General features: G+C 38.8%; 2 protein-coding genes across 3 annotated transcripts in view; both read left to right on the top strand.

Moving 5' to 3' along the window:
- fgf11b (fibroblast growth factor 11b) overlaps nucleotides 1-14,782 on the top strand; it is a 47,322-nt gene extending 32,540 nt beyond the window's left edge. For both annotated transcript variants that reach the window (XM_056737015.1, XM_056737016.1), the window contains exons 4-5: nucleotides 8,477-8,675; nucleotides 9,756-14,782. In XM_056737015.1, the coding sequence (XP_056592993.1) occupies nucleotides 8,477-8,675; nucleotides 9,756-9,991 (435 nt within the window). In that variant the 3' untranslated portion in view covers nucleotides 9,992-14,782. The remainder of the gene's footprint in view (nucleotides 1-8,476; nucleotides 8,676-9,755) is intronic.
- Nucleotides 14,783-20,982: 6,200 nt separating this feature from the next.
- On the top strand, nucleotides 20,983-25,324 carry cldn7b (claudin 7b). The gene is made up of 4 exons (XM_056737372.1): nucleotides 20,983-21,465; nucleotides 23,392-23,556; nucleotides 23,752-23,836; nucleotides 24,012-25,324. Exons 1-4 carry the CDS (start codon nucleotides 21,243-21,245, stop codon nucleotides 24,166-24,168), a joined length of 630 nt encoding a protein of 209 aa, XP_056593350.1. The 5' UTR covers nucleotides 20,983-21,242; the 3' UTR covers nucleotides 24,169-25,324.
- The last annotated feature ends 1,160 nt before the right edge of the window (nucleotides 25,325-26,484 follow it).

Genomic DNA, 26,484 nt, shown 5'->3' with positions numbered 1-26,484 from the left:
ACATCTGTAGTGATGGCTTGAGGAGGGTGGGCCGTACAGGTCAATGAGTTAAATCACGTCTGCTGTAATGCTCAAAAGCAAAAATTGGATATAATTCGGTAGGTTGATAATAACTTTGGATGCAGGGTTCATTTAAATAAACAGTTGTGGCCGAAAGAGCATGTAAACAGCACATTGCACAATTTTTATTTTAAAGACCCGTCAGGCTAATGAAAGCAAAATCAAAATCATCTTGGTTAATGCGGCCCTAACACACAGGCTTTCTGCCAATCTCATATTCATCTTGAGTACCTATAGAGTAGTATTGCATATGTCATATCTTCGAAGAGTATTTAGTTTGATCAATTTATAAAAGAAAGATACAGCTGAACGATTACTTCCGAAATCATACTGAGTGTGCGGGGGGGAGGGGTAGGCTGAACTAAAGCACATTGTCAACAAAACACTGACATCAGTTTCAGTCACCGCATGCGGTTCATGTCCGGCATCTTTTAGCGCTAGGATGGCTCCATATATCAGTTTCAAACGATCTCCAAATCCAGCATTATATCCACCGTTTATATAACATTCATCACCCAAATGCAGTGAACAAACTAACACCTGAACTTTGCAAACATATGCTCTCTCTCTCCTGAACACAAGTGAAAGTGATGTCTGCGGATGCTCCTTCTCCTGCTCTCCATGCTGCCGCGTGCTTTTCCGGGAAGAATTTTCCAATAAGGGACTAGGAAAAATTGTAAGAAAAAAGTTTTATATGTTCGGAAAACTTTCCTAAACCTATACGATCGCTGGGGGAGTGTATTGAGCACAGAAATACTACTTAATACACCCAACTCGTTTTTTTGACAAGTTGACCATGTTAAGCATGAGAAGTTAGAATGCATGAAACATCTTTGCAGCACCCCTTTAAGGCATTTATGTGTCAAAAAGGCAAAATACAGCATATGAGGGAATGTGTGTTCTCCTAATATACTATAATATTTAGAAATAACAAAAATCTCATCAATACAGTTTTATCACCTTATTGTATTTTATTGAGTATATTGTTTTTAAATGCATCATTATTATAAAATAAAAATATGTACCCATTGTCATGGGCCTTGACTCAGTTAACTTTGTACTGTGTCTTTTGTATTTGATATGATGTGTGATTTTTTGGCTAATCCATTCATTTTCAAGCTGAACTTCAATTTAAAGGTACAGCGTGTAATTTTGTGGAGGATCTATTGACAAAAATGCAATATGATATACATAACTATGTTTTTAGAGCTGTATAAAGACCTTACATAATGAAGCATTATGTTTTTATTATCTTAGAATTAAATATTTTTTATCTTACATGGAATTCGTCATGTTGTTTTTTTACAGTATCCCTAAACAGACTAACTGCTCCACAGACCGTGATTCGTAAATACATGATCTCCTGCGGCAAAAACGTGATGACATTTTAAACCTGTCGGGCAGTGTAGTGGGAGAGGTGGAGTGAGACGTTGGTTGCAATTTGCAACCTCAACACTTGATATTGCTAAATTTCATACATTGGACCTTTAAACCAAGCCCATCGACACAACATGCATTTCAATTTTTAAGGCATATTTTTTATATGATCTTTTAATAAAGATTTTTACAAACCTGGACATCACTTTTGGCCATTACTGTATGTTCTCTCATTTCAAAAGACCATCGACACATATGCTTGATTAAATATAATCTAAAAAACTATTTAATAAAACAAAGTGCTTTTTTTAAATTAGTTTGGAAACTAAATAGCACTTTAGTACCCCCATCACAGGTCACCTAATATTCCATAACATGAATCTTATTGACAGTGACTCTCCATTCATCATCTGAAACAAAGATGAATGCCATCAGTGATCAGCAATAACCCCACCCACGCTCACCAGCTCTGCGCCCATCAGTGAAGCGTCACCACAGGCGCAACATAAATGGATTATGACCCAGTCTGCATTTGTTTCATCTGTCCATTGACGTGTCTTGCCACTGACATGTACTAGACTTATCCCATGTATAAGCAGCAAGAAACATTACACGTATACGCTCATATGTGCACTTTTGATGTGAAGTGGAAGACTTAATTGATGCATAAACATAAATGGCAACATATACACACACTCATTATAAAGGATAAGCTTCATTATGGAGCTTTATGTTGAGATATGATTATTTAGAGGAGCGGCCCACCACATAGACGTAATTTGCAGTTGGGGCAGTTGGGACAAGTCCCCTCCACTTTTTGAAAGAAATTAAGTAATGCTTACGGACTGTGTGTAGGCTATTGTTTAGGGGCCAGTAACATCTACAATTCGTGGAAAATGCAGACATGCGCTGCTTTCTCATCTTCTCTCGTTGCTCACACTCGTAAGTTACGTTTGCGGAAGACAGAGAGCCGCGACGCTACAAATGCGGCCAGTATGAAATGAGTGTATCATCCGTGCTTTCGGCGCTTGCTTGTGCATCCAGTGTCCATGCACAAAAACGTCTAAACCAATGAACAAGTGACGTTTTTTGTTATAGGTATAAACAGATTTTAAGTGTAATGCACCAAGAAGCCGAGTGACCTGCCACAAATGACAGTTTGGGAATCACATACTGTAAGAGCTAGTGTCGAAAAGCGGAGTAGCCCACTATGTATGATAAATATTCCCAACGAGTTATTACAGAAACAATTAATTAAAGTATTGTTTTTGTCATCTTTGTCCCCACTACTTTTAAAAGTTACGCCACTGGCCCCAAATCATATATACATCAGGGATTTCAGTTGTGTAATGGCCACTTTCATACAGACACCACCAGACTCACTCAACAAACCAAGGTCAAGGTTGGGCTGATTATCGTGGTCCATTATACCACTGTTGGTAGATGCTGTACCTACACCTTTTGACATTTAAAGGGTAACTCCTGCCAAAATGAATACATAGAAAGAACTTCCTTAATTTGCATTTTAGGGGAAAATGGAGGTCATGCAGATGTTAATTTGAGTAATTAATTTCATAATTTTCATTTTTGGCCGTTTAAATATAATACTAAAATATTCTGCAAATATATATTTTAAATTTTTATTCAAAATTTCCGGAGCACTAAATGCTAACATATGAGGAAAGTGTTTTAAAGGATATGGACACCTCTAAACTTAAATGTATGCTGTAGAGAAATATAATACAGTAGAGGAGTATTTTTACAACAGTATCCTTTTGCAATTTTTTATTGATAGTATCAGTAGTAATATTTTGATTCTTAAATGATTTTGTTTAAATTATGGGCTAAGAAATTATGTTTGGTTATAAGAAGATGTAAAACACATAACTACACGCTGCATAGTGGCATTTGGCTTTTGTCACCTAAATAAATTAACACGTTTGTATTTTAACAAGTTTTACTTATATAAACACTTAGTTTTTTAAAAAAAAATCTTTAAATTAGCATTTTATCAATCTTCAAAAAAGGGGTTGTTTAGGAATAAAACATGAATATTCCTGAAATAATTGCGAATGTTTACACAAAAAACAAGAATTACATGACGTATATTTTTGCTAAAATAAAATTCTTAAACTAATATCTAAACTAATAACACTTTTATCTTTTCATTAACAGTCATATGCTGTTCCGACACAACTAATAAAATATCTGAATATCAAATGCTTTTATTCTAGAATGAGATGTCTTCTAATTAGGTCACCTAATTTATACTGTATTAAAAAAGTTGGCTATTTAACGACACACACTTTATTATTACTATTTGTAAAATATTAAACCAATTGAACATTTTAACGGCACTGACAAATGCAAATAAACCATTATTAAGCGAGGCACAGTTCAGAGAAAAACAGAGACCACAGCCCACTACTGCACCAATTCCGCAAGCTTACGTCATAATCTTGGCTTGCCCACTGTTTAAGGCGATTGGCTGCCGCCCGGCATTTACTTGATATTTGCATAAAGTTAATAAGATCTTATCTTTTTGACGCTCTCGCCCCCATTTCTGCCCCTCTGTCGGTCCCATGATGCACCTCATGAGGGTTAAGCTCCGGTCTCATTGGAATGAATTGAAACGCTCCGAGCCAATGGAAACGTACTGTTAGCCATCCATTTCAAATAAAATGAATCAAGTTTTGTTCTTCCCATGACTAGTTCAAGCATGTCTTCAGATATGTCTTCCTTTTTTAATATCATTAAAAAGATTTCAGTCTTCAGACCGTAAACTGTAAGGGTTGAATATAAAAAGTATGCTCAATATACTAAATTTGTTTGCATTTGAACAACACCACAGTTGTAACTCAGTTGTAGTACATTGTCTGAATAAGGGTTGTCTTGTTTGTTTAAACCAGACATCCCTTCTAACAGTATTTATCTAGAGCTGCATATGCTGGTGAGGGCTATTCTGATTCTTCTTCCCAGCATGCCTTGCATTACTTAGCTGCTGGCTATCGGCTTCCTCTCTTTCAATTTCCGTTCTTCACTCTCTGCAAATTACTGCCATGGGCCAGCTCCATTCACAGGATGCGTGACACTTGTTTAGAGCTTGAATTGTGTTGTGTCGAGAATTCTTGTTTTGTGTGCTTCGCATGATCTTGAGATGAAGGCCACATTTTTCTCTCTACTTCCTGTCTGGATATGACGCCTGTAGCTGAAGTCGTGGATTTGGGATTTATACAAAGTTTCACTGAATAATACATGTGTCTTTGAAATAGCATAATTGATATAAATTATTCAAGTGTGTCTTCAGCATTGTGTTACGTTTTAGAACTTCATGCTGCGAATCTAACACAGAATAGAGGTCATATTTGTTTCCTTCTACCAAAAATCTCCCCCCGAAATTTGTTCAAAGTGGCTGTGTTGCAAAACTCCAGCGAACTTAATCTTCTGTAACAAGCTCCAGGCTGTGTCTCCTTCGAAGGTCTCTCGTGGACATTATAGAGAGTTTAAAAATGCTGAATCGTGCACTTTTCTAGTCTTGAAGATCGTCGCCGGCTTAACGTCTCCGTAAATCTTCCCCATTGTGTTGCTGATCGCCATGACGACCATTAAAGGTGCGACGGGCCTTATGAAACATTGCAGATTGCTCTTTGTAGCACTTCAGCAGCCGCCGTAAACTGCCCCCCCAAGTAAAATGTTTCTGAGTTTGCCATGTGGCAGTTACAAGGTCATTAACTCCATTTCAACGAGAGATAGAAACAGTGCAGCAGTCGGATCCCACACCCTCCGTCTGTCAATTTCATGCTCTCTGAACCAAAAGCTGCGAGAAGTTTGCAGAATGTCTTGGTTGGGACGTCATAGCTTAAAAGCCTGTAGCGTCTGCAGAGTGTGCGCGGGCGTGTTTTTGGATGAGCCTGCGTGTTTATTTGTATATGAGGGTCACACTTGAATAAAGTCGAGAGAAAAAATAACAAATGTTTTTAAAGGAACAGTTCAGCCAAAATGAAAATGCTGTCTTCATTTACTCATCCTCAAGTTGTTCCAAATCTGTGTATATTCATTTGTTTTCATGAACACAGAGAAAGTTATTTAAAAGAATGCTTTTAACCAAACAGTTCTTGGTCCTTTATGACTACAATAGTAGGAAACATTTATTTGTAAATTTCTGTGTTTAGTTGAACACAAAAGAAGATATTTTGAAGAATGTAGTAAAGCAAACAGTTCTGGGGCACTTGACTACCATTGTCATTTTTCCTATGATAGTCAATGGTGGCCAAGAACTGTTTGGTTACAAGTATTCTCTAAAATATCTTTAATACAGTATTATTACAGTACATGATACAGTAGCTAGAGGAACAGTTTCTTTAAAAAGAAACACATAGCATATCCTCTTTCTAAACATTGTATTAAGGGTTTTCTCAACCAGGAAATACCCAAAACATCTGTGAAGGACGTCTGAAGGTTAAAACGGATTTTTGTTCTCTTTCTGAAAATACACAGAGTGTTAATATACTCTGTTTAAAAACATAAAAACCTGAATTCATTAAAACACAAAGTGGCTTTATGTTTATTTTAAGCACATTATGACTATTTACATTTTTGTAGAAGAATGATGTCACACCATAAAGCTGTTTAGGCTACAAAAATGAAAGGATGTGGATTGAATGTGGGTCTATACTTCAACAAATAGATTGAAAAAGATTAGATTTTTCAGGCATAAAGGAATAGTTCACTGCAAAATTTGCCCCCATTCACATTCCATAATAATTCCATAATGTTCCTTAAGTGTTTATAAACCCCTTTTTATTGATAAAAGCCAGATGTTTATATATCCAGTTAACAGATTTATTTGTGTAGTACACAAGTTCATAAAAGGGTGTGTTTTTATTAAGATCCAGTGAAAGAGATTTAATCCGACATTGTGTACATGGATGGAGAAAATGATGGGAGGTGGGGAGGAGGTGGAGATGAGGACGAGAGGGGGCGGAGCAAGGAAAATTTAAGAGATTTGCTCTGCATTGTAAAGAGGCTGAAGCGGTCATCTGAATTCTCTGCACGCATGCCGGATATTACCTCTTTCTCAACATGTCATTTCAGCTTATTCCTTCAGGACAAGCCTGTCTAACTCCCTCAATGAGGATTAGCTTTTTATTTATCCCCATAATCAAGATATAACTCGATGTGACCTCTTAAATTCACACAGCTGGACATCTAGAATGATCATAGAAATCTTTTAGAGAGACGGAGTCAGAGTCCAACTTGGGCTTGGGAATAGAGGTCAAGTTTGGTTTTGGCTTTAATTCTGTTTGTTGTAGAATAAAGCCAGTCTTGCACCATGCGTGCGAGCATTGTATATCGGACGCATCCAATTTATAGACTGTAAAAAGGATGGATGAAGGGTCCCCTATTTACTTCTGTAAAAAAAGACTTTTTGTTTTTATAGGTTGCTTTATTTTACACGGAGAGGGTGTGGTTTATTACCTATACTGCAGTCAGCCACCATAGGGCGAAATAAATGCTTCGGTCTCTCTTTTCAAGGATGTCCAAATATAAGATATAAGACGAGTGAATGTAAATTATGCTTATCTAAATATTGCGGTCACATCACTGTAGCCTACAAACACTTTTTATTCAGTACATCTAAATCTAGATGATGAAACAGTGTTGTTTTGGGTTGTATTCTGTGTAGATTTATTATGATCTGTAAAAGTGATCGTCGTCTTTATCTACATTAAATTTGTACATTTTGACAGCTTTGTATGCATTGTTTTGAAATGGATGTCTATCAATTATAGTCATTTTGTTTAGAAAATACATTTAATATAATGACTGTAATAAAATAAAATAATGTACTGTAGTAACTCAGTTTTTTGTTTTAGAGCTACAAGCAGGTTACGGAAACACAGTTTGTGTAACAGCACAACACAAAATTACAAATCGCCTGTGATTTCCTAATGGCTGCCACAAGCTTATTATGTAGCATGTGATGTATTTTGAACAAATGAGTTCAGAGGTCAATTTTCAGGTCGCATTTTAAAAGGTTGGAGGCTCGAGTTGATGTCCTTCAGTTCCCCGATGGGTAACTTGATTCACACGATCAGATTGTCATTAGTATTCCTTGAGGCTAATCATGTATTGATCTCAGTCTGTGATGAAGATTCCTAGGACATCAAATGGAGCCAAAAGCTGCTTAGTTTGATGCGGAGGGTTGGAGGGAGGGTGGGCTGGATCAAATAAGAGAAAGATAAAAAACCAAGAGAGCTGATGAAGACAATTCTTCTTAGAAAAACTACTGAGCGCTGCACGGACTAAAGACAGACAGGCAAAAAAATGTGCCCTCATTCGCTGGTTTTCACTCATGTCGAGCTGAGCTGATTCATATTGTACCGTAACCCTTTTGCGCTCTTCCAGACGCCCGCGTGTCTTCCGTCTGTCCTTCGCTATCTCCGTCCGATTCCCTCAATCTCCGTTGGGTTGCTGAAAGGCCTCAGTCAGCCATTTCTGCTTGGCTGCCCTCGGTAAATCAATCCTGCTGATTGGGTCTGCTCTCTGACAGGGCAAGGACCCTGACGAAGACTAAGAGAGATGTATACATGTCGCTCTTGGTTACAGTCATCCGGCAACAGTGGTACGATTTGGTGGGATGAGCTGTAAGCGGCGGGGAGATGAATGGAAGCCGCGAGGTTATCTTCTGAACCGACCAAATTAAAGTTTTAGCTGGAAAGTGGAAGGTATTTTTCTTCATCTTAGGCCGTGACATTTCAAGTATCTCGTTGATTTGTGGGTTGTGCTACTATGTAAGCATGTACCTTTGGGGCCACTATTAAAATCATCAGTCATGCAAATGAATGCGCAGTTAGGATAGAATAATCAACCTCCTGCTTTCCGGAGAACATTGCTTTCGAAGAAACACCACCAAGAGGTTTTCATTTTCTTTCAACACATGCAATGTTCATAACATGCAAACTGTGTTCATGCACATGAATGTGAATGAAATTCAGATGAAAGATCTTATTAGCATGTTTGTGTCTTCATTTGACAGGAGAACTTCAACCCAGAGTGTAAATTCAAAGAGAGTGTGTTCGAGAATTACTACGTGACGTACTCCTCTTTGCTGTACCGCCAAAGCCAGTCGGGACGGTCGTGGTATATCGGCATCAACCGGGACGGCCAAGTGATGAAGGGCAACCGTGTGAAGAAGACCAAAGGGGCCGCACACTTTCTACCTAAAGTCATCGAAGGTCAGATCAGATTTTTGAATAGATTGAAGACAAGTAGATCAAAACGGTCTCTTGTCAGATGTAGATTTGGTTAAAAGCATATTGGGATTTGGATAAAATGCCTGAAAGGGACACACAAACGGCTGATACAGAACGAAGATATTGTCAAGTTTTCGCCCCTTTTTTCTTGAAGGAGATAACGTATTAACGAAACTCTGTAGAGTAGTTTGTCCGTTTAGGGCCACTGTAGAAACAACATGGTGAATTCCATGTAAGGGGACCTGCCGTGTATATAGATAGAAATAGCTCATTCTAAGATACTCAAAACATAACGCTTTCACTATGTAAGCTCTTTATACACCTCTGAAGATATAGTTATGTATATTATATTGCATTTCTATCAAAAGGTCCTCCCCATAATTACACATTGGACCTTTAAAGGGATATTTCACCCATCATTTACCCACCACCATACAGTTTCAAAACCATGTGACCTTCCTTGGTATACAAAATATTACTTTTTATAGAATAAAATGACAATTTCCTCAACTGTGGGATAAGGTAATAAACAATGAAAAAAATGTAAATGTAATTTTTTGTGTAATGAAAATGACTAAAAAAGCACTGTTAAAGAATCAAAAAGCAGTCTGTGCTATAGTTTAGTTTTATGAAAAGACCAAAATACTTATTTACTGAAAATCTTAGCATTCGCTGTGGTTCTCTAGTCAAAATGGCCCATTAGATTTGCTGCATCAGGTTTAATGTCAGTTGGTTATAAGGAACAGGAAAATGACAGCAAGAATGACATTTTTATGAAGCTTTTTATGGATGTACTTTCTTAAAAAAATCCCTTTTTCTATTTCACAAAAGAAAGCTATACAGCTTTGGAACAACATGGCAGTGAGTAAACGAGTCCAGAATATTTATTTTGGAAGGAAATATTTCATTCAGTTTCACATTTGGACAATCTTGAACATGTGGTTTCCATTTGCATTTGGATCTGAATGCGTGCACTATTTATGAGACAGTAATTTATTTGCGTTCGTCTGTTGTTGCCTAAAATAACATCAATCTCTCTTTGTTCTCCTCCATTTCCTTCAGTGGCCATGTACAAGGAACCTTCGCTGCATGCGCTTGTTGCTGAGCAGAGTCCTCCACGCAAAACCGTAAAGACTTCAGACTCCCCCTCCCACCAGAACGGCAGGAAAGGGCCCCCAGAGCTGATGCTTCATAGCACGGGGGCCACAAACAGGGAGGGTGAGGGACTACTATTGAGAACTCCATTTCCCATCATGCAATGTGGCAGGAAGAACCGGGCAAGATCAGACAGCGGCTAAATGCAGGGGACCACCATCCCACGGATTGCTTCACAGACATTCGACTCCACAACTCCCATACAAAACCATGTTTCAGAATTAAACCCCCACAAGCCCTACACATAATGTCTGTCTGCCAAAAATTCAGTGGCTATAAAGCAAAATACAAACATTATCCATCCTGCCAGGTTTCCACTAAATATATTGACTTTCTTTCCCTATGGTTTCGCTTTGTTAAAGTGATTTGTTAGGGGACTTTATGTGTGAGAGCAAAAGAGAGAGAGAGATTATTTTTGAATATCCCCATTTTGATACTAGCATACGAGACCCTTGCTGGTTCATTTTTTGCCATCACATTGCGAACATCTGCCCTCTATTTTCTGTGCCAGTCGAAGCTTTAAACTAAATGACGGAGATAAAATTGATTTTTATTGGGTCATTCATGAAGAATCCATTTCTTTTGGTCAGCGGGTGTAGACTAATACCTGCCAGAATTCATTATGTGGGACGGAATCAGATCTCAACAGACCAAATTAGATTACATTTACATTCTTCTGCTGTCTTTTATTGTAAACAACACCAGACTTGATCTTGACAGCGACGATGAGTTTAAAGTGAATCCACAACCCAAAGCATCTGTTTTTGTTTCGGATGTAACATTTACCTGCGGGCGAAAAAGAAAAGCAAGTAAACTCTCTGGTGACAACTCCATTCATGTTTAATGGCCAGTGGGCTCTGCGCAGCATCCGTATCATTGGCAGACTATCGAGATTATTACGGGGCTGTTGCTTGATAGTTCTTTGATGGAATTCGTACATGCAGTCCAACCACGATCGCTTGAATTATTTACTCCAAACGTTCGGCTCGTTCAACCAGCGCGGACGAGACATTTTAATATGCAAATTTAAATTGTGGAGAGCTGATCAATGACACGGTGTTTGGAAGCGTTAGTACGTGCGTGGTGGAGTGTGAAAAAGACAGAATGATGTGAAATTCGCTTCTGTTATTTATTCGCGGCGCGGGCACACGTGTGTAAACACTTGGCTCGCGCGCACAGTTGATCATTTTAATGGCTGAGTAAAGTCTGGGCATTTTAATCTGGGTGGAGATGTTGACTGACGACCCTCTCTGGATGTCATAATTGACACATAACCGCAAGGAAGTGCTGTGACATGGAAGCAGGAGGGATCTGGGAGCAAACAAGCTCTTTGTAATTCCTTGGGTGTCTTTCCTGCTGCAGAAACCAGCATCTATTTTCATTTGATGTGTTTATGTTGGTTAGCTCTGCTTTGGGTCAGCGTTACCAAACCATTTACCAGCAAAACCTTGTGAAGTTGATTTATCAGCATTACCACACCAGCATTCCATGATGGGAATCAGCATCCAAGACACAAAACATTAGCGCATTTTTTTTAGCAGGGTGATGTCACTTCCTGTTCATGCCTGGCATGCGACTCTGTTAAATGATTGTGTGGGGATGTGTTTGTTTAATAGCTGTTCACCCTTTTGTCCTTCAGAATGTAAGGGACTATGTCCTGCTGTTATGACATCATTCATTTGTTGGCCAATAGCAACCACTGTGGCTGCAGATGATGTGACCCGATTGGCTGCAACTTTTGTCAGACTAGGTGAATAGCAAGTAAGGGTGCATTCAGGCAACAGCGGCTGAGTATAGGGAGTATTCTGTGCTTGTTTTGTTCTGTGTGGACAGGGTCACGCGTTCATGTGTATGTGTCGCATGGTCACCTTGATGTCCTTGAGCTGTGGCCTGATTACCAGTTCTGAACACCCAGACTGCAAAAATTAAACTCAGCGCTTACTAAGGATAAAAAAGCAACTGAAAGTTAGAAGAATGTTAAGCAAATGTTGTTGAGGGTTTGCGCGTGTTGCCGAACGATTTAAGCATGTTGAAAAACGGTCTGTGTAATGAAGTTTGTTAATAAAAGGAAGCTTAACTCTTTCTCTGCCATTGACAGAATTTTATTTCAAGAAACAATGTTGCCATTTACGGAAATATATTGGCTTTTAATGTTTTTAGTGTTATACAGTAGGGGGGGCTGTGATACGTTTGAACAAGTCCAAAATCTACTGATCCAAACGCACCAAATAACTTATCTATGTTGACAAAGTCTTTGACAAAACGCACATTTCTCAACTTTTATTTCAAAATCTATTTTTGAACAAACCTATTTACATTCTTAAGATAAAGAACAAAATAAAATGTGATAAAATAAAAAGTTATATTTTTCCTTAAAATCAGAGGTTTTGTTCTTTAATTTAACATATTGTATGTTCATTGACGAAAATATTTTAGGGTACGTCAAAGTTTTGTGAAAAAGATCTGGCTTTGAACTTTGTTCAAAACATGGCGGAGAAAGACTTAAATGGAATTCTAGCGTGTAGCAAACGTAACAGGATGAAGACTTTTGTAGATAGAAGTAGAAGATGTTTGGCTGTGCGAGACAGATGTCAGGAGGTGAAAAGAAGGATGTACGTCTCAATGAAAGATGTACGCAAGTAGAAAATTAAAGGTAAGAGTATGTAGCTGTAACTGTAACCGGAAAAAATACTTTTCTGAATAAACTTTGTGAAATGTTTTGGCTGTTCGAGAATATCGGCGACTGTCTCAATGTAAGTTAAAAATGTAACAGAAAGTGTATGTAACGAGTGAATAAGCACTTTTTATAAAAAATCTCTAGAAAACTGGCTGTGCGAGACGAGTTTTGGGACGCAGACGATTGACTGCGTTCACGCTGCAGGAGTTTCTGAACGTCCTGAGGGTATACGTGTATGATTGAAGTTAGCTGGTGGAGAAAAAGACAGTTTCAGAGGCGCTAGATTATATAAGAAAGAAAACTAGAAGATAATTTAACTGGATTCTTGGAGGAGACGTGTTCTTTGTTAATGATGAGAGCGGGAAAGACTGAGATGGTGAACAAATTTCTTGCTGATTGAGCTGAAGATGGTCCTCAGAGGATGGAGGGAGGGCATTTATGTGTGTGCGGTACCTACCTGACCAACTGAGATGTTGCGAACACAAGGACGAATGTGGCGCACACACGCCCCCTCATGTGTGCTCCAAAGTCACGCTCCATTTCCCGTGCAATCTCCCCAAACCCTCTCCTGTGTGTCCTGTGGCTATTAACCTTCCCTCCAGCTCAGTGTGTGTGTGTGTGTGTGTGTGAAAGTGGAGGAGAGAGAGAGACAGAGCAAAGTAACGATCGATTGACTCAATAAAAGCCAAACTGGAGAGCAATAGCCCAGCGCTGTGAGCAATAATTTCCCTGTGCAAGTGAGGAAACCGAGGACATTAGCAGACGATGAACTGGGAGTATTTTGTTTGGACTTTATATGGAGAATACACAGATCTTACGCCTAAAATTTGTATTGAATATCCTCAAATAGGGCTCTCTCTCTCTCGCTCGCCAGACCTGGTTTTGCTGTGAAGTTAGTAGTATTATGCTCCTGGATCTCTCTCGACTCTTTCTCTTTGAAATCAGGGCAAGTTCTCAAGGACGCTGAGTGTTTTCTGTTTCATTTGTCCTCAATTCAAGCATGCAAAGAGTCAGAAATGCGTGTTCCACAATGGCCGGGGTACGTCTATGTTGAAACTCATGCTGTGTTTTTGTGATGAACCACAAATTTCATACTATTTATCTCAGAGAAGTATATGAAAAAAAAAACATATATATGTGTATATATTACATGCAATCAAAAAAAAGATGACAGTACTGTATGTGGCTGCTTTGGGGGGAAATGACTGTCTGGACTTGCCAAAACTGCTGTGAGCCATAAGGACTGTGGACAGATTTGAAATTTTCTTTGTTGTTTTGTATTTGTTTTTATTATTACTTTATCAAATGATGATGTTAATTGTAACTGAAGGCCATTTTACCCACAGTAAAATCCAGGGAGTCAGCAGTAAACAAAAAGTCACTTTGATGAACTGATTGGTGCTTCCTTGATCCAATAATTTATGAATAGATCATTTTTATAAGACGATTATGTATGAAGCTGAAACCTTGTGTTTGCTTGTGTTCGTTTTTCTGCGATATTTTTCTGAAATGTATGTCCCGTGAGGTACCTTGGTTTTATATTAATTTAACTGAAAACACATTGTTTTCTTAAAGCCATGATGTTAACCAAGGTTTGATTTTTCAAGACCTCCTCACCTCCTACAACGGACTATTGACTTTGGAGATGCTTTCCGAGTTGTTAACTGAAACCTGCTCAACCTGAAAGCCAACCTCTCTTCATCAGGATTTACTGCAGGTGTCTTCCGAACGAAACGAAGGCCAGTCCCTTAACTTCCCTATCCTTGCGTCTTCCAAAATTTAAAAAGAAGTCTTCCACTAGCCGGGGCTCGTCTGAGTGTGGCAATAACTGCAGATTAAAAAGTGGCTTCCTGCCTAGATCCAACCCCCCCATTTTATGGTGAACACAGGAGACGGAGCTTAATACACCTGCCCTTTCAAACAGCTTGGAGACCTAAGAGGAGACTGACGGACGAACGTATACGTACAAACTCTTCATGGCACCACAGGGTGACCGCAGACTAACATCATCTGGGCGTCATCGGCTCGGACTACAGAGCCCCTAACCAGCATGACGGAGTGTCAGCGAGCCGCTCTGAATCATGTACCTGCGAGAGTTGACTCTTGTACTGCATGCATCCCTCATTGGACGTACTTGGAGAGGACTACCCATTACAGAGCACAGGTTGCACCCTCTCCTGGCCTCAAAATTTGCCAACCTGTCTACTTTCTAGAGCAATTATACATATGTAGGCCGGGAGAAGGGCGGGTGGGCGTGTCTTATTATTATTATTACATATTATTGAATAAAACAGTTATATTTGTATGATTGTAAGAAGTCTGGTGGACTGTATTGGAAACGTGTGTGGGTTTGACGAGTATGTGTAAACGATATATGATATGATGCACGATATCCGAGGCACGCAGGAAACAGATGGTACGGACAGCTGCAGCAGGAACTCACAGGTGAGAGACAGGTGACAGGTGACGGGTGACAGACAACCTCTGCTCCCATCACTAAGCTTTGGCACGCACCACATGGACAGCACATTCTAACAAACACGCTCTCGTATTTATCAAATGGCCCGTTTTGTGTCACCAGAACTTGAGTAATCCTCTCATTGGCCACCTACGGACAGCTGCATTATGTCACTGCATTACAGGAAGTCTCTCTAATCAGATGAGCTAGAAATTGTATACTGCAGGGTGGAATATAAACTAGCCCACAGAATGCTTGATACACACAGCTCACTCTCGCTCATGCATCAAACTTATCATCACGCTTTATATTCGAGCCTTCAATCTGCCAATTGCAATGCAGAGGCACAAACTCCAAAAACAAAGTTCTGCAAGTTTATGGGTGAAAAGGCAGACGATAGATCAAGAGAACAAGTGTTTTTGTTACATTTCAAAGTGGGAAGGCTTCATTCACATCCCTCCGCTCTTAACTAACGGTAATCATGAAGCTAATTCTGTATCGGAGTTCCTGCTGTGAGAATATGTAGAACGGTTCCGCGAGCAGATTGCTAATCTCAGATATTGACGGTATGTGGGCGAAGCGCGGAAGAAAATGACGACAAATGCGGCGCATAAATCATAAAAGTTTGCAGCCGTAATTATTTCTCGACAAAATGAAGGTTTCTGAAAGTTATGAGAAGACGACATCGCAGAATCTGGATAACGTCCGCAGTTTACGCACCCGGCAACGTCTGCGCGCAACACAACCTGGTTTCTCCCCGGGCTGCGCTTTATGAGTCAGTCGGCGTTGTATCAGCTCCTCACCTGCAGCAAAACTCTGCGCGATAAAGGTAAACCACAACAGTAATGCACAAATCTGTCAGGGGTGATAAATGCTCCGTTGCTTTCCCTTATATTCAAGTGCTACGACTTCCAACTGACCACATAAAGGCCGATTGCAGGGTAGCCGCTGCAATCACTCTTGTGCTCTGGAGGAAATGCTGCGAAATGTTAGAAGTAATAATTCACCCATGCATTATTCATGCAGTGTCCCCGGGGGAGGAAGGGGAAAGAGAGGCGAGGGTGGCAGGGTCAGAAAAGTACCACTGCATGCTGCTCCTCATTACATTTGCCATCTGGGCTGAGCGTTCAGACCGGGGCTTCCCTCGGTAATCTTAGTCCACGCGCACACGCGCACAGGCCTCAAGTATAGTGCACACACTGTGGGGGCACACATTCACAGACACACGCTTTTGTTTCCCTATAAGCCTCTCTGATCTCTCAGATGCTGATTTTCATCCAACATGGCACTTTCTCAAAGCCTTTCGCTCTGTATGCTGTGTGCACCCAAACCTGGTGTTCTACACAGCATTTGAACTCTTCTATGAATCCTCCAGCTATGGCCTGAGGCCTCTGGAACATTAGTCACGACTCGCAGCTGAGTTTACAGATTGTAACACTTAAACTAGCCGTCAGGGGCTTTGACTCAAAGCACTGGGAAGAGTTCAAGACTTGTTTAATACTGCTCTCTAGTGGAAGCAGTAGATATTGCTCTGACCATTCAAACATAACCTCAGTCAGCAGATTTCAGTCGGAGTGGTTGTGCATTGATGTCATAAAAATAATACCATCAGTTTGACACTTCATGACTTTAACTGAGCCCTGAGTATATACACACACGCCTGGCACGAAGTTCACTTCTGGTCTGTGTTTGGTTAAAATATAAAAAATTATTTTACATTTTATTTATATTCATATCAATTTCTAATAAAATGTTAGTGTTTATTCAATGTATTAAAATATTACAATTAATTGGAGAGTCGTGCCCTATCGGTTAGAGAGTCGGACTCGTGACCAGAAGGTTGCCGGTTCGATTCTCAGGACCGGCGGGTAACGACTGAGGTGCCCTCGAGCAAGGCACCTTACCCCTTACTGTTGCCCGGGAAGGGCACTGCAGTGATAGCTGCCCACTGCTCTGGGATTACGTGACTTGCTGTGCGTGTGTTCACTACTCTCTGGATGGGTTACACGCAGAGGTCACGTTTAGATCACTTTGACTAAAATTAAATAAAACATACTCAACAGTTATTGGTTTTTTGAGAGGGTCTACCAGGAGTTAAGTTTGAGCCTCATTACGTTTGTTTATGTTGTAGCAGCTGAAACCGTCTATAAACAAATATTTGACTTCAGAAACATGCTTTAGATATGATTGGGGGGAATGTTTGCTTTTCCTTGGAATGTCAAACACTGAGAGGCACAATACAGAAATAATAACAGTCGTCCTTTTGATATTTACATACCCAAGCCTGTTTTATAGTGCAACAGGGTTAAAATAATCTACATTAAATACTACAATAAAATTGCTACATATAATAGCATTGGGTTCTTTATATTTATTTCACAAGGACAATTACAAGTATTTACAATTATCAAAAACGTAATTATCGATATAAAATCACCGTAGCATAGAGATAAAACAGAAATTAAAGAAAATAAGGATTAATTTGACTGACAGCAATATTTAATATCTGATATTACTATTAAATATATATTTGATATAAACCTAAAAACATTTCAATATTGCAATAATATTGTTATTTTAAATTTGTTGTCCATTATATTTCGTGTATACAAAGGAAGGTCAGGTCTACATCCTATCAGTATAGTAGTAGTAATTGATATAATTAATAATAATAATAATAATACCTATTGAACAAGTAAATAATTAATAACAAAAATAATTTGTAACTTAATTAGAGGTCATAAGGCTAAAGTTGGTGTAATGAGTTTTTTGCTGCTGTGTAAAGCAATAAAGTGTCTAATTGATTTTGGTGCTGTACATAAATATATTATACAAACGCTCTCTAGCTTGCACACAGACACACATTATCTTTTAGGTCCCTCATTATCCACCCCTGTGAGGCTCGAGTAACATCACCATTGATTTCACTTTTATCTCATTCCAACACACGCTCCCCTGTCCTTAATTCCCACATTCTGTCCGTTTCACCTTCTTGTTCTCATTAGGATGTAAATGGACATTATTGTTATCCGACCCTAAGAAATGAGAACAAAGGCAGTGACAAAACGGAGAGAGAGAGTCATTTAGACATTCAGTGATGTTCAGCATTCATTACACTGATAAAGGAAAGAACGAAACAGACGTCAGGTGCAGTCTGATGCTCTGCGAGCCCATAATTGAAGTACACGACTCCCCCTAGCGGTTGGATTAAACACTACCGGAATATCTCCGACAGGTGACAGTAGCGGGTAGAAACTGCGGTGTGTTTTGTTTGTTAGACACAGAGAGCGAGAGTTTCCACGAAACTTGGTCGTCATAGCAACAGTGCACGAGATCACAGCGATAAGAATACTACCGGCCACAAATTATAGCCTATATGTGTGCAAACACCATAGAGCTAATTACGTTGTATAAAAAATAAAATGATTTACCATTTACGAGGCTACAAATCTTTGTGAGAATGTGAGATTCTCCACTGATACTTGTCCCATCTGCCTCCTCCTTTGAGTCACCATCAGATGATAGTTTGAATTACTTTACTTGGAACTCTAAACAATTCTAGGGGTGTGTCTAATAAGACCCCTCTGCCCCACCACCCAAACATAGAGGTGACATTCCAACTTCAGCGCATAAAAAAAGCACAGAGGAATACTCTTCTACTGCCATGATGAAGATATTTATAGGAAGTTTGCATTTGCACACAATGTCAAAAATAAACTCCCGACTGTATCGTTCTCTGTGTGCACATGATGAGAAAGTGACTTGGGTGTGTGTGAAATGTCTCACTGGAGCATAAGAGAGCATGAGATAATATGTGGACGTGTATATTGGATTGTGCGTGAAGAGAGAAATACAATCTCTTTCTCTGTGTGTGTTTGTGTGCGGTTTGGATTCCAGATAATTCTCATGGTTGCTGTTCAGTGGTATGGTAAAACCTGTTTGGCCGGTACTGGTACACTAAACCCCTCCCCTAAAGAGAACTAGAGCAAATATGCTTTTAACTAAACAGTTTCGCATGCTTCCTAGTACGAGTAGTTTTAGATCCACACAGTTAAAAACTGTTAGGACAGATCCGTTCGCACGAGAGACTGTAAGTCTGACTGAAACCTGTGACATCATTGATTGTCAGATATGACACTCCCTTTTCTCATGTTTGTTGTTTAACATGCCTTGAAAATAACCATGATATTTTTTTAAACAAATGGTCATTATAAATGACTAGGAGTAAATGGAAAGGAACTACAAAGAAAAGCTCTGAAAATTGTTAGATTGTAACAGTATAGATGTAACATTTAGCACGTCCGAACAGTCCACACATCTGATTGTGAAACAAAGTGTACTGACAAGACGTTTTTGAAACAATATAAGCCAGGGTCATGAATTTAACATGTACTTGTCAATACTGATAAAAAATATATGGGAATCTTTCCAAAAATAAGTGTCTGACCATTTAAAATACTCTTATGTGTACAAGTTATTTAAACAAATAACACACTTACACTTTGCCAAAAAAATTAGTCATTCATTCATGTAAAAAATTACTAACTTACTATAGAGTTGTACAATCTTTTCTTTCTAGTTCATTATAACTCATATGCTGTCAATCTTACTGATATTTAAAATGCCACATTAGAGGTGATGTTTACTTCCTGAAAATAACCTGTGTGTTATCTACTTTTCACAACACATTTGGTTTCCTGCCCCTTTATTGTGACTGATGGTCTTGTGTCATGTTTCAAGCCTAAAAATGAATCCTCATATTGTCATGTGTGCTTGCTAGTAAACTCATATTTTAAAAATAAGATACATGTTTTTTTGAGGTATATACATGCAATAAATTTCTTTCTTAATAGTGTTTTTACTCTATTAAATATAATGCATTTAAGCACAAAATTAACCAAAGTTTATAAATTAGCCAAATGTTATATAGTATAGCTTTGTCAGCAATTTAGCAATTCAGGTGAATTGTCATATTCAGATTATGCATACGATTCTATTAACAGCCTACCTGAATTCATATAAATTATACTGAATGGACAAATAAATAAGTAAAAATATTGATGGCAAGGAAGGACATCGACAGCTGTTAAAATGTTTACATTCCACTGTATGTCCACCCATGTTCACAGTGAAACAGGAAGTTGAGTAATGATGTCATTCCTCACTTCACATGATTGTGTTTTCTGATATTTGGGGGAATAATGTCAGATAGTACACGCTGATGGGATGGGCCAAAGTGACTAAAACCAGCTGCCTCATGTGAAAAGCAGTATCAGGTCTATTTGGTTATATGTTCCTCTTTGTAAACAAAATGGTGTTTTGGGGATTTACCAACTATGATGAACAGCAGTGGAAGAATGCTTATAACCAGGTGGATTTTATTCCCCATTGACAACAGTAGTAGAAGAAAATACAATGGTAGTCAAAAGTGCCCCAGAAGTGTTTGCTGTCCTACATTCTTCAAAATGTCTTTTTTTGTGTTTAGCAGAACAAAACAATAATAAAGTAATTTCCCACAATGGGAGTCAAAGAAGGGGGGGGGCAAAATCTGTCTGTTTATAAGCATTTTTCCAAATATCTTTCTCTGTGTTCATCAGAACTAAGACATGTATGCAGATTTGGAGCAACTCGAATGTGAGTAAACGATGACAGAATTTTCATTTTTGATGGAGGTATCCCTTTAAACCTCAATCTTCCTTAAATTGTTCAAATTAGATACAGATTACAAGTTTATTTCTGTAATTAGCGACAATTATTTTACAAGTTATGTGGGGTTACATCACACCTCAACATTTTGGAAGATTGGTTCAGGAGGCATTTAATGTTCGTGTATCAAAAATAGACAAGGTATGAGCATCACTTAGTCAACATCAGTTACGTTACTCACACACATACGACTCGTGTCGTCACGAAACCCCCCACTCCACTTGAAAACTCGTCAAAGACGAAACTGAAAATGTCTCCGCCCATAAAGAGGACGAGACTTTTAAAGCTCAAATCAGAAGCTCGTTCATTTCCAAGGTGCGGCTTCTCTCAACAGGTGTCCGTGTGACTGCGTGCACGGCGTTTTTAACGGATCTTTTAAAATTTACGATACCTTTTACCCGTTTTTAGCACTTTTAAATAACATTTTCGAACACCTTGTCTTCAAAGTCGGTGGATTACGGAAACCAAACAGACTTTTGGAGCAATCTTTTGTCGTTTTCGAATATCAGAAAGTTAAAGTTATAGTTGCTAGTTGATCTTGAAAGCTTAGAAGATGGCAAATAAAGGAATGCAGCTGCTGGGCTTTACTCTATCTCTTCTTGGTTTGATTGGGCTCATAATTGGCACGATCATGCCTCAATGGAAGATGTCTGCCTACGTTGGAGACAATATCATCACGGCGATAGCGATGTACTCTGGCCTTTGGATGTCGTGCGCTTTTCAAAGCACCGGACAAATCCAGTGCAAGGTGTATGACTCCATCCTTCAACTCGACAGTAAGTGCGAAACAGACACATTTTTATAAAGAAAACTATCTACTAAAGTCAGTTTGCCTTATTGTTCTCACAACACTTAGTTAACTTCATGAAGCCTCCCTAAGCATTTTTATAATACGAGTTGCGGTAACTTGGTGAACTCGTTAAAGCCGTTGCTTAGGGAAGTGGAAGACCGGAACGCGCAAGTGCGTTCTGCATTCCGAGGTGAAATACAGTCGCTTTCTTCACACGGTGGTGATAATGATACGAATATTTTAGACTGTTTTGGTGACATACCAATAACATTTGTTCCCAGTGTGTCGTATACCTTTAGTGAGTTGGATTATTATAATTTATCCTACACCTGTAAGTGTTGTATGTTAACCAGAATAGCTATTCAGAATATATATATATATATTCAAATTCATGTTTAACAGTATGGCGGTAAAATGGTAAAGTCTTTTTCAGACGGCACACAAAGCACACCAAACGCCGTCCACGCCCTATACTCACCCTACTTGTCTCAGGTTACCAGACACTCACCTGTATTCCGCGCATTTCTTTTTTTTGATAAATCATTGTTTTTGTTGCGTGAATACAAAATGTATTCTGATAATTATATTATTACATTTAAAAGAATGTTTGTCTTCACAGTAAATAGATACACAGATATTCCCGCGGAGCTGCGAGTTTTTAGATAATGATCTCTTTTGTTTTTATTTTATAATTAGGGTGAACTTTGCAACAAAGATAAACGTTAGGCTGACGTTCTGGGTGATACGCTTGGGTTACGCTTTTACTTCAAGGAATGATTATACGGGCGTGACTCCCACCCTTTGTTCTCTTGCGGAAGCTTGGTGCTTCTGTACCTGTGTGGGGGGTGTAGATTGTCTTTGAATCACTCAAGTGTTTTGCCAACACCTTGTTAAAACGCAAACAAAAGTGCACTAAAAAAAAGAGCCGTTCATTTTTTTTTTAATAGACAGTCTGATTGTGTACACTTTCGGTGATTGTTTCATTACTTTGACCCAAACTCTCGCTCTCATTCAACTTTATGATCATAATTTATTTCCAGTGCGTTTATGACCCTTTTTAAAATGTGCTTAAGTCATTAAATCTGCTACCATATCAGTGGCTTTGATAAGAGTTGTGTAAAACTAACTCTTATCAGTGCGTGTTTTCATTTTAATCTCATTCAAACAAGACCTTTTGCTACTTGGTGATATTTGGCTGTAGTGTTGTTTGTGTAGACAAATAAGTGCTGTGACAAGATTAGCAGAAGTCGTTTAGTATTTCCTGTTTAATGTGTTTGGTCGCCTATGTGCTTGACTGTAGTTTTTAGTAGCTATGTAAGTTTAGTAACTTTATAAACTGTTGGGTTGTTTTACCTTGTGTTAAAGTGGTTTGAAATTAAAGCTGAATCAAGCCAATCCCACAGGCCAAATAAATTGTAGGCCTACCTAGATTGTTGAACCTAGACACTAAAAACGAACTTGTATACTCCCTCCCGTAGCTAGTCAAACCTGTTCCTTTTCAATGGAGCTAAAGGGCAAACTGCTGCCCACATATGTGCAATCTTCCCTTCTCTCAAAGGAGGCTTCCGGTTGGAACCGGTCTCTGTTGCACCTGACTGCAGGTGTAGAGGGGGAAGGGCTTTACTGGTGAATCACAGGGCGCAACAAAAGCCTGTGGAGAATTGGGCCGTTTCCAAGGCCATTCTTCTGTACTTACACTTTTGATTCGGCTGTATTGTAAACAGCTGAACTGTGTGGAAACGCATACCTTTTGTGCTGAACTCGCTTTAACCGCGGTACAGTAGTAGATGAACAATCTGTTTTTGTTTAATGAAATCCACTGGTGTTTACTTTCCCATGGTAAGAAATTATTAGAAGTTGTGAAGAATAGAATGTCACCTTGCTTAAAATATTTCTCTCTCCCACATTTCAGGTGCTCTCCAGGCAACTCGTGCCCTGATGATTGTATCGATCATTCTCACTGTGATGGGACTGGGTGTGGCCTGCATGGGCATGAAATGCACAAACTGTGCCGGTGATGACAAGGCTAAAAGAGCTCGCATTGCCATGACAGGCGGCATAATCATTTTAATTGGAGGTAATATTGCTTTTATACTTGGGTTTATTGTTTTTCTTTTGTAGACTTTCTCTGATTTAATTGTATACGTCAAGCTACAAAAAACTTCCATTAGGTTAAAATATCCAAAGAATGCTGGGATCTGCACAAAATGCAACTTACACGGATAGAGTTTTTCAAGGAATAACTTTATAAATATCTCTCTTTTTATCTCAGCTCTCAGTAGTATTGTTGCCTGTGGCTGGTTCACAAATCAAATCGTCAAAGACTTCTACAACCCCTTCACACCTGTCAATACCAAGTAAGTCAGGATGTGGCTGCAATCCACATCCGTAACAAGTTTAATCATTGTCTGTTGCTTTAACTTCTCTATTTAGTTCTCTTCCTTGTTGATTTAACAACACCAGGATGGAAGTCAAAGTGTTTTGCATCAAAATGGTATATGCTTTAGTTCTCAAATTATAATATTTCTATAGGTACGAGTTTGGCTCTGCCATTTTCATCACCTGGGCAGGTGCCTTCCTGGACATCATGGGTGGGATCATGTTGGCAGCCTCATGCCCGAAGAGTAAACCAGCTCCCAGATACACCAAGTCCTCCGGACCCCCTAGCAGTGGCAAGGAGTACGTTTGAGTCCCATCAGTCATCCACAAACTGGAGAAGACCTCAAAGAAGATTGCTGGTGAAAGTTTCCCTGGTCAGCTGATTTGAGAACGGTTTTTATTTGGTTTTGTTGTAATTTGATAGTATGCTCGTGATCAAACAAACAGGTCAAACACGCTGTTCTGGGGTGACTTTTACTGATGCTCTGATACAGCAGCCCACCTCAGATAAAAAAGGCACAAATGTTTTCTTAATTTTGATAAGCACCATTTAGTTGGTTACTTCTATTTTCTGTTACGTATACAAGGAAGGGTTTTTTTTTTTAGTGTGTTCCTTATTTCATAAAACTGCCCTATTTAGTGATGATGAAAGGCGGCACATTCCAAGACAAATCATCACTCAGGCCCCTTCGTTACAAAAAGCCTGTTGTAAAGCCATGTCCTGAATTTGTGTTAAATATTTGTTTTGCTGTTCCAGGCAAAAATGAAAGGAAACTAAGCTAATAGTAAAATTCATAATATGACCGAGATCGATTCTTAAAAGCACAAATCTTGATGGTTCTTTCTGTTACAAGCAAGGTAAATCTTGTGGTACTACAATTCCAACATCATGAAAAAGCTGATAACAATAGAGGGCGGGGCATTTGTTGATGGTTAGTTAAGGATAGAGGTACAGTACTGTCTTTGTAGCACAAAAGAGTCTACTATTTACATGTTTCTTTCACTGAGGGACTTGATGAACACTTGAACTCTGAACTGTTATAAAGTGAAAGGAATGGCTCTTATGTTTGTAAAGTGAAACTTTGCCACATTTTGTCTTTTGTCAGCTCCCCAATGTCATTCCGGTTACACTGACTACTCATTTTGTTCATTGGTCAGGACAAAAAAAACTGTAAATATTTTATCTCTGCTTGTTACAAACCAAGTTTTTTTCTGCATGTCCATTCTGTTCTGTAGCCAACATGAGAGCGGAAAAACAAACCTGTATGACCCTGGTCACACTTTTCTTGAATTTAATATTTGCTTAGGTCTTTGCGTTTGGACCACTTGAGGTGGGTTGCTGTCAATCTATTTAGAATAGTCATATTATAACTGTGATGAGCTCATGCAAATATTTAACTTTTTAAGATTTTTGTCAGATTCGCAGAATTAACATTTTATGTAAATAAACGGTTTTTTAAAAGAGACTAACGCTTTTTGTGGAATTATTGTACGTTTGTCCATGTCAATGATTTGCAAATACCTTGGCCAGTAGAATAGTATGTTGACTTGGTGTGCCTGCTTAATTTGCATGTTATGGCCAACGATATAAAGTAAAACGATACTGAAAAATGTTGTTTATCTTGGTGTTTATATAAATTGTTTCAATAAATTTAGTAAAATTGAGGAGTTGCAAGTGTACATTAAAGGCACGCTATGCATATAACGTCAACGTGACGTGAGTCGCCTACCTTTTAACGAATGACAAGGTGATTTTGGTCAAGGGCTTAGTTAATTTCTTAACGCAGTGCTTAAAATTTGACTGCGGAGAAATATTTACTTAAAAAAAAAAAAAAGCTTATTGATATCAGTTCGAGTTCATAAGTTCGCCTACCAATGGGAGAGGAACCCACGCCTATCACTCCCAACCGAACAATCATTACCAGCAAATGTAAAGAGAGCCACTCACTGGAAGAAGAAACGGGCGTGTCGAAAGGTGGGGGCGTGCCGAAAGGTAGAGGTGTGCCGAAAGTAGGGGGCGTGTCGAAAGCTTTTCATTAGCGTAACCACACTCGCGTCATTTCAGGAAGAAGATCGCAATAAGGTGTGTTATGCAAAGGTTGTGAATTTTTGATAACAAGGACTTAAAAAGGAAATAAAATTATATTAGGACAAGTCTGTGTTTTTGTTAAATTGCTTAATAATAAATAACAGAAGGTAGGCGTAAGTAAATAGCTCTTACTCATCTATAAGCAGCCTTTGTTATGTTTTATGAGTATTTTAGTCTTTTTCTGCATGTTTTTGTTTCCATATACTAAATCATTTCAGGCAGAAAAACAATTCAGTCAAAAGAGCAGTGCTCCAAGACTACCTTTAACTAATAAATACATACAGTGTATACTTAAACTCTGACTGACATAAGTCAAAATGATTAGTCTCGAAAGATTCATCATAACAACGATTGTCCATTATGAAATGTAACCAAAACTATAAACTAAATAATCCTATTACCACTTAAGTGATATTAGAGGCAGCGGCAATTTGAGGTTTATTTGCTGCCATCAAAACTGTTCTTGGTGGCGCCAACAGCCTGGTGATGACGTCACACATTAGATTCGCGTCGAGGCCAATTTTAAAATAGGCTCTT

Source organism: Triplophysa dalaica, chromosome 22 (genome assembly GCF_015846415.1).
Source record: "Triplophysa dalaica isolate WHDGS20190420 chromosome 22, ASM1584641v1, whole genome shotgun sequence".
In the NCBI taxonomy this organism is placed as follows: domain Eukaryota; kingdom Metazoa; phylum Chordata; class Actinopteri; order Cypriniformes; family Nemacheilidae; genus Triplophysa; species Triplophysa dalaica.
This window is presented reverse-complemented; position numbering and strand designations above follow the sequence as displayed.

Coding starts and splice junctions, on each gene's coding strand:
- cldn7b (XM_056737372.1), top strand. CDS start 21,243: ATGGCAAATAAAGGAATGCAGCTGCTGGGCTTTACTCTATCTCTTCTT. Junction 21,466..23,391: donor CTCCATCCTTCAACTCGACA/GTAAGTGCGAAA, acceptor CCCACATTTCAG/GTGCTCTCCAGGCAACTCGT. Junction 23,557..23,751: donor CATAATCATTTTAATTGGAG/GTAATATTGCTT, acceptor TTTTTATCTCAG/CTCTCAGTAGTATTGTTGCC.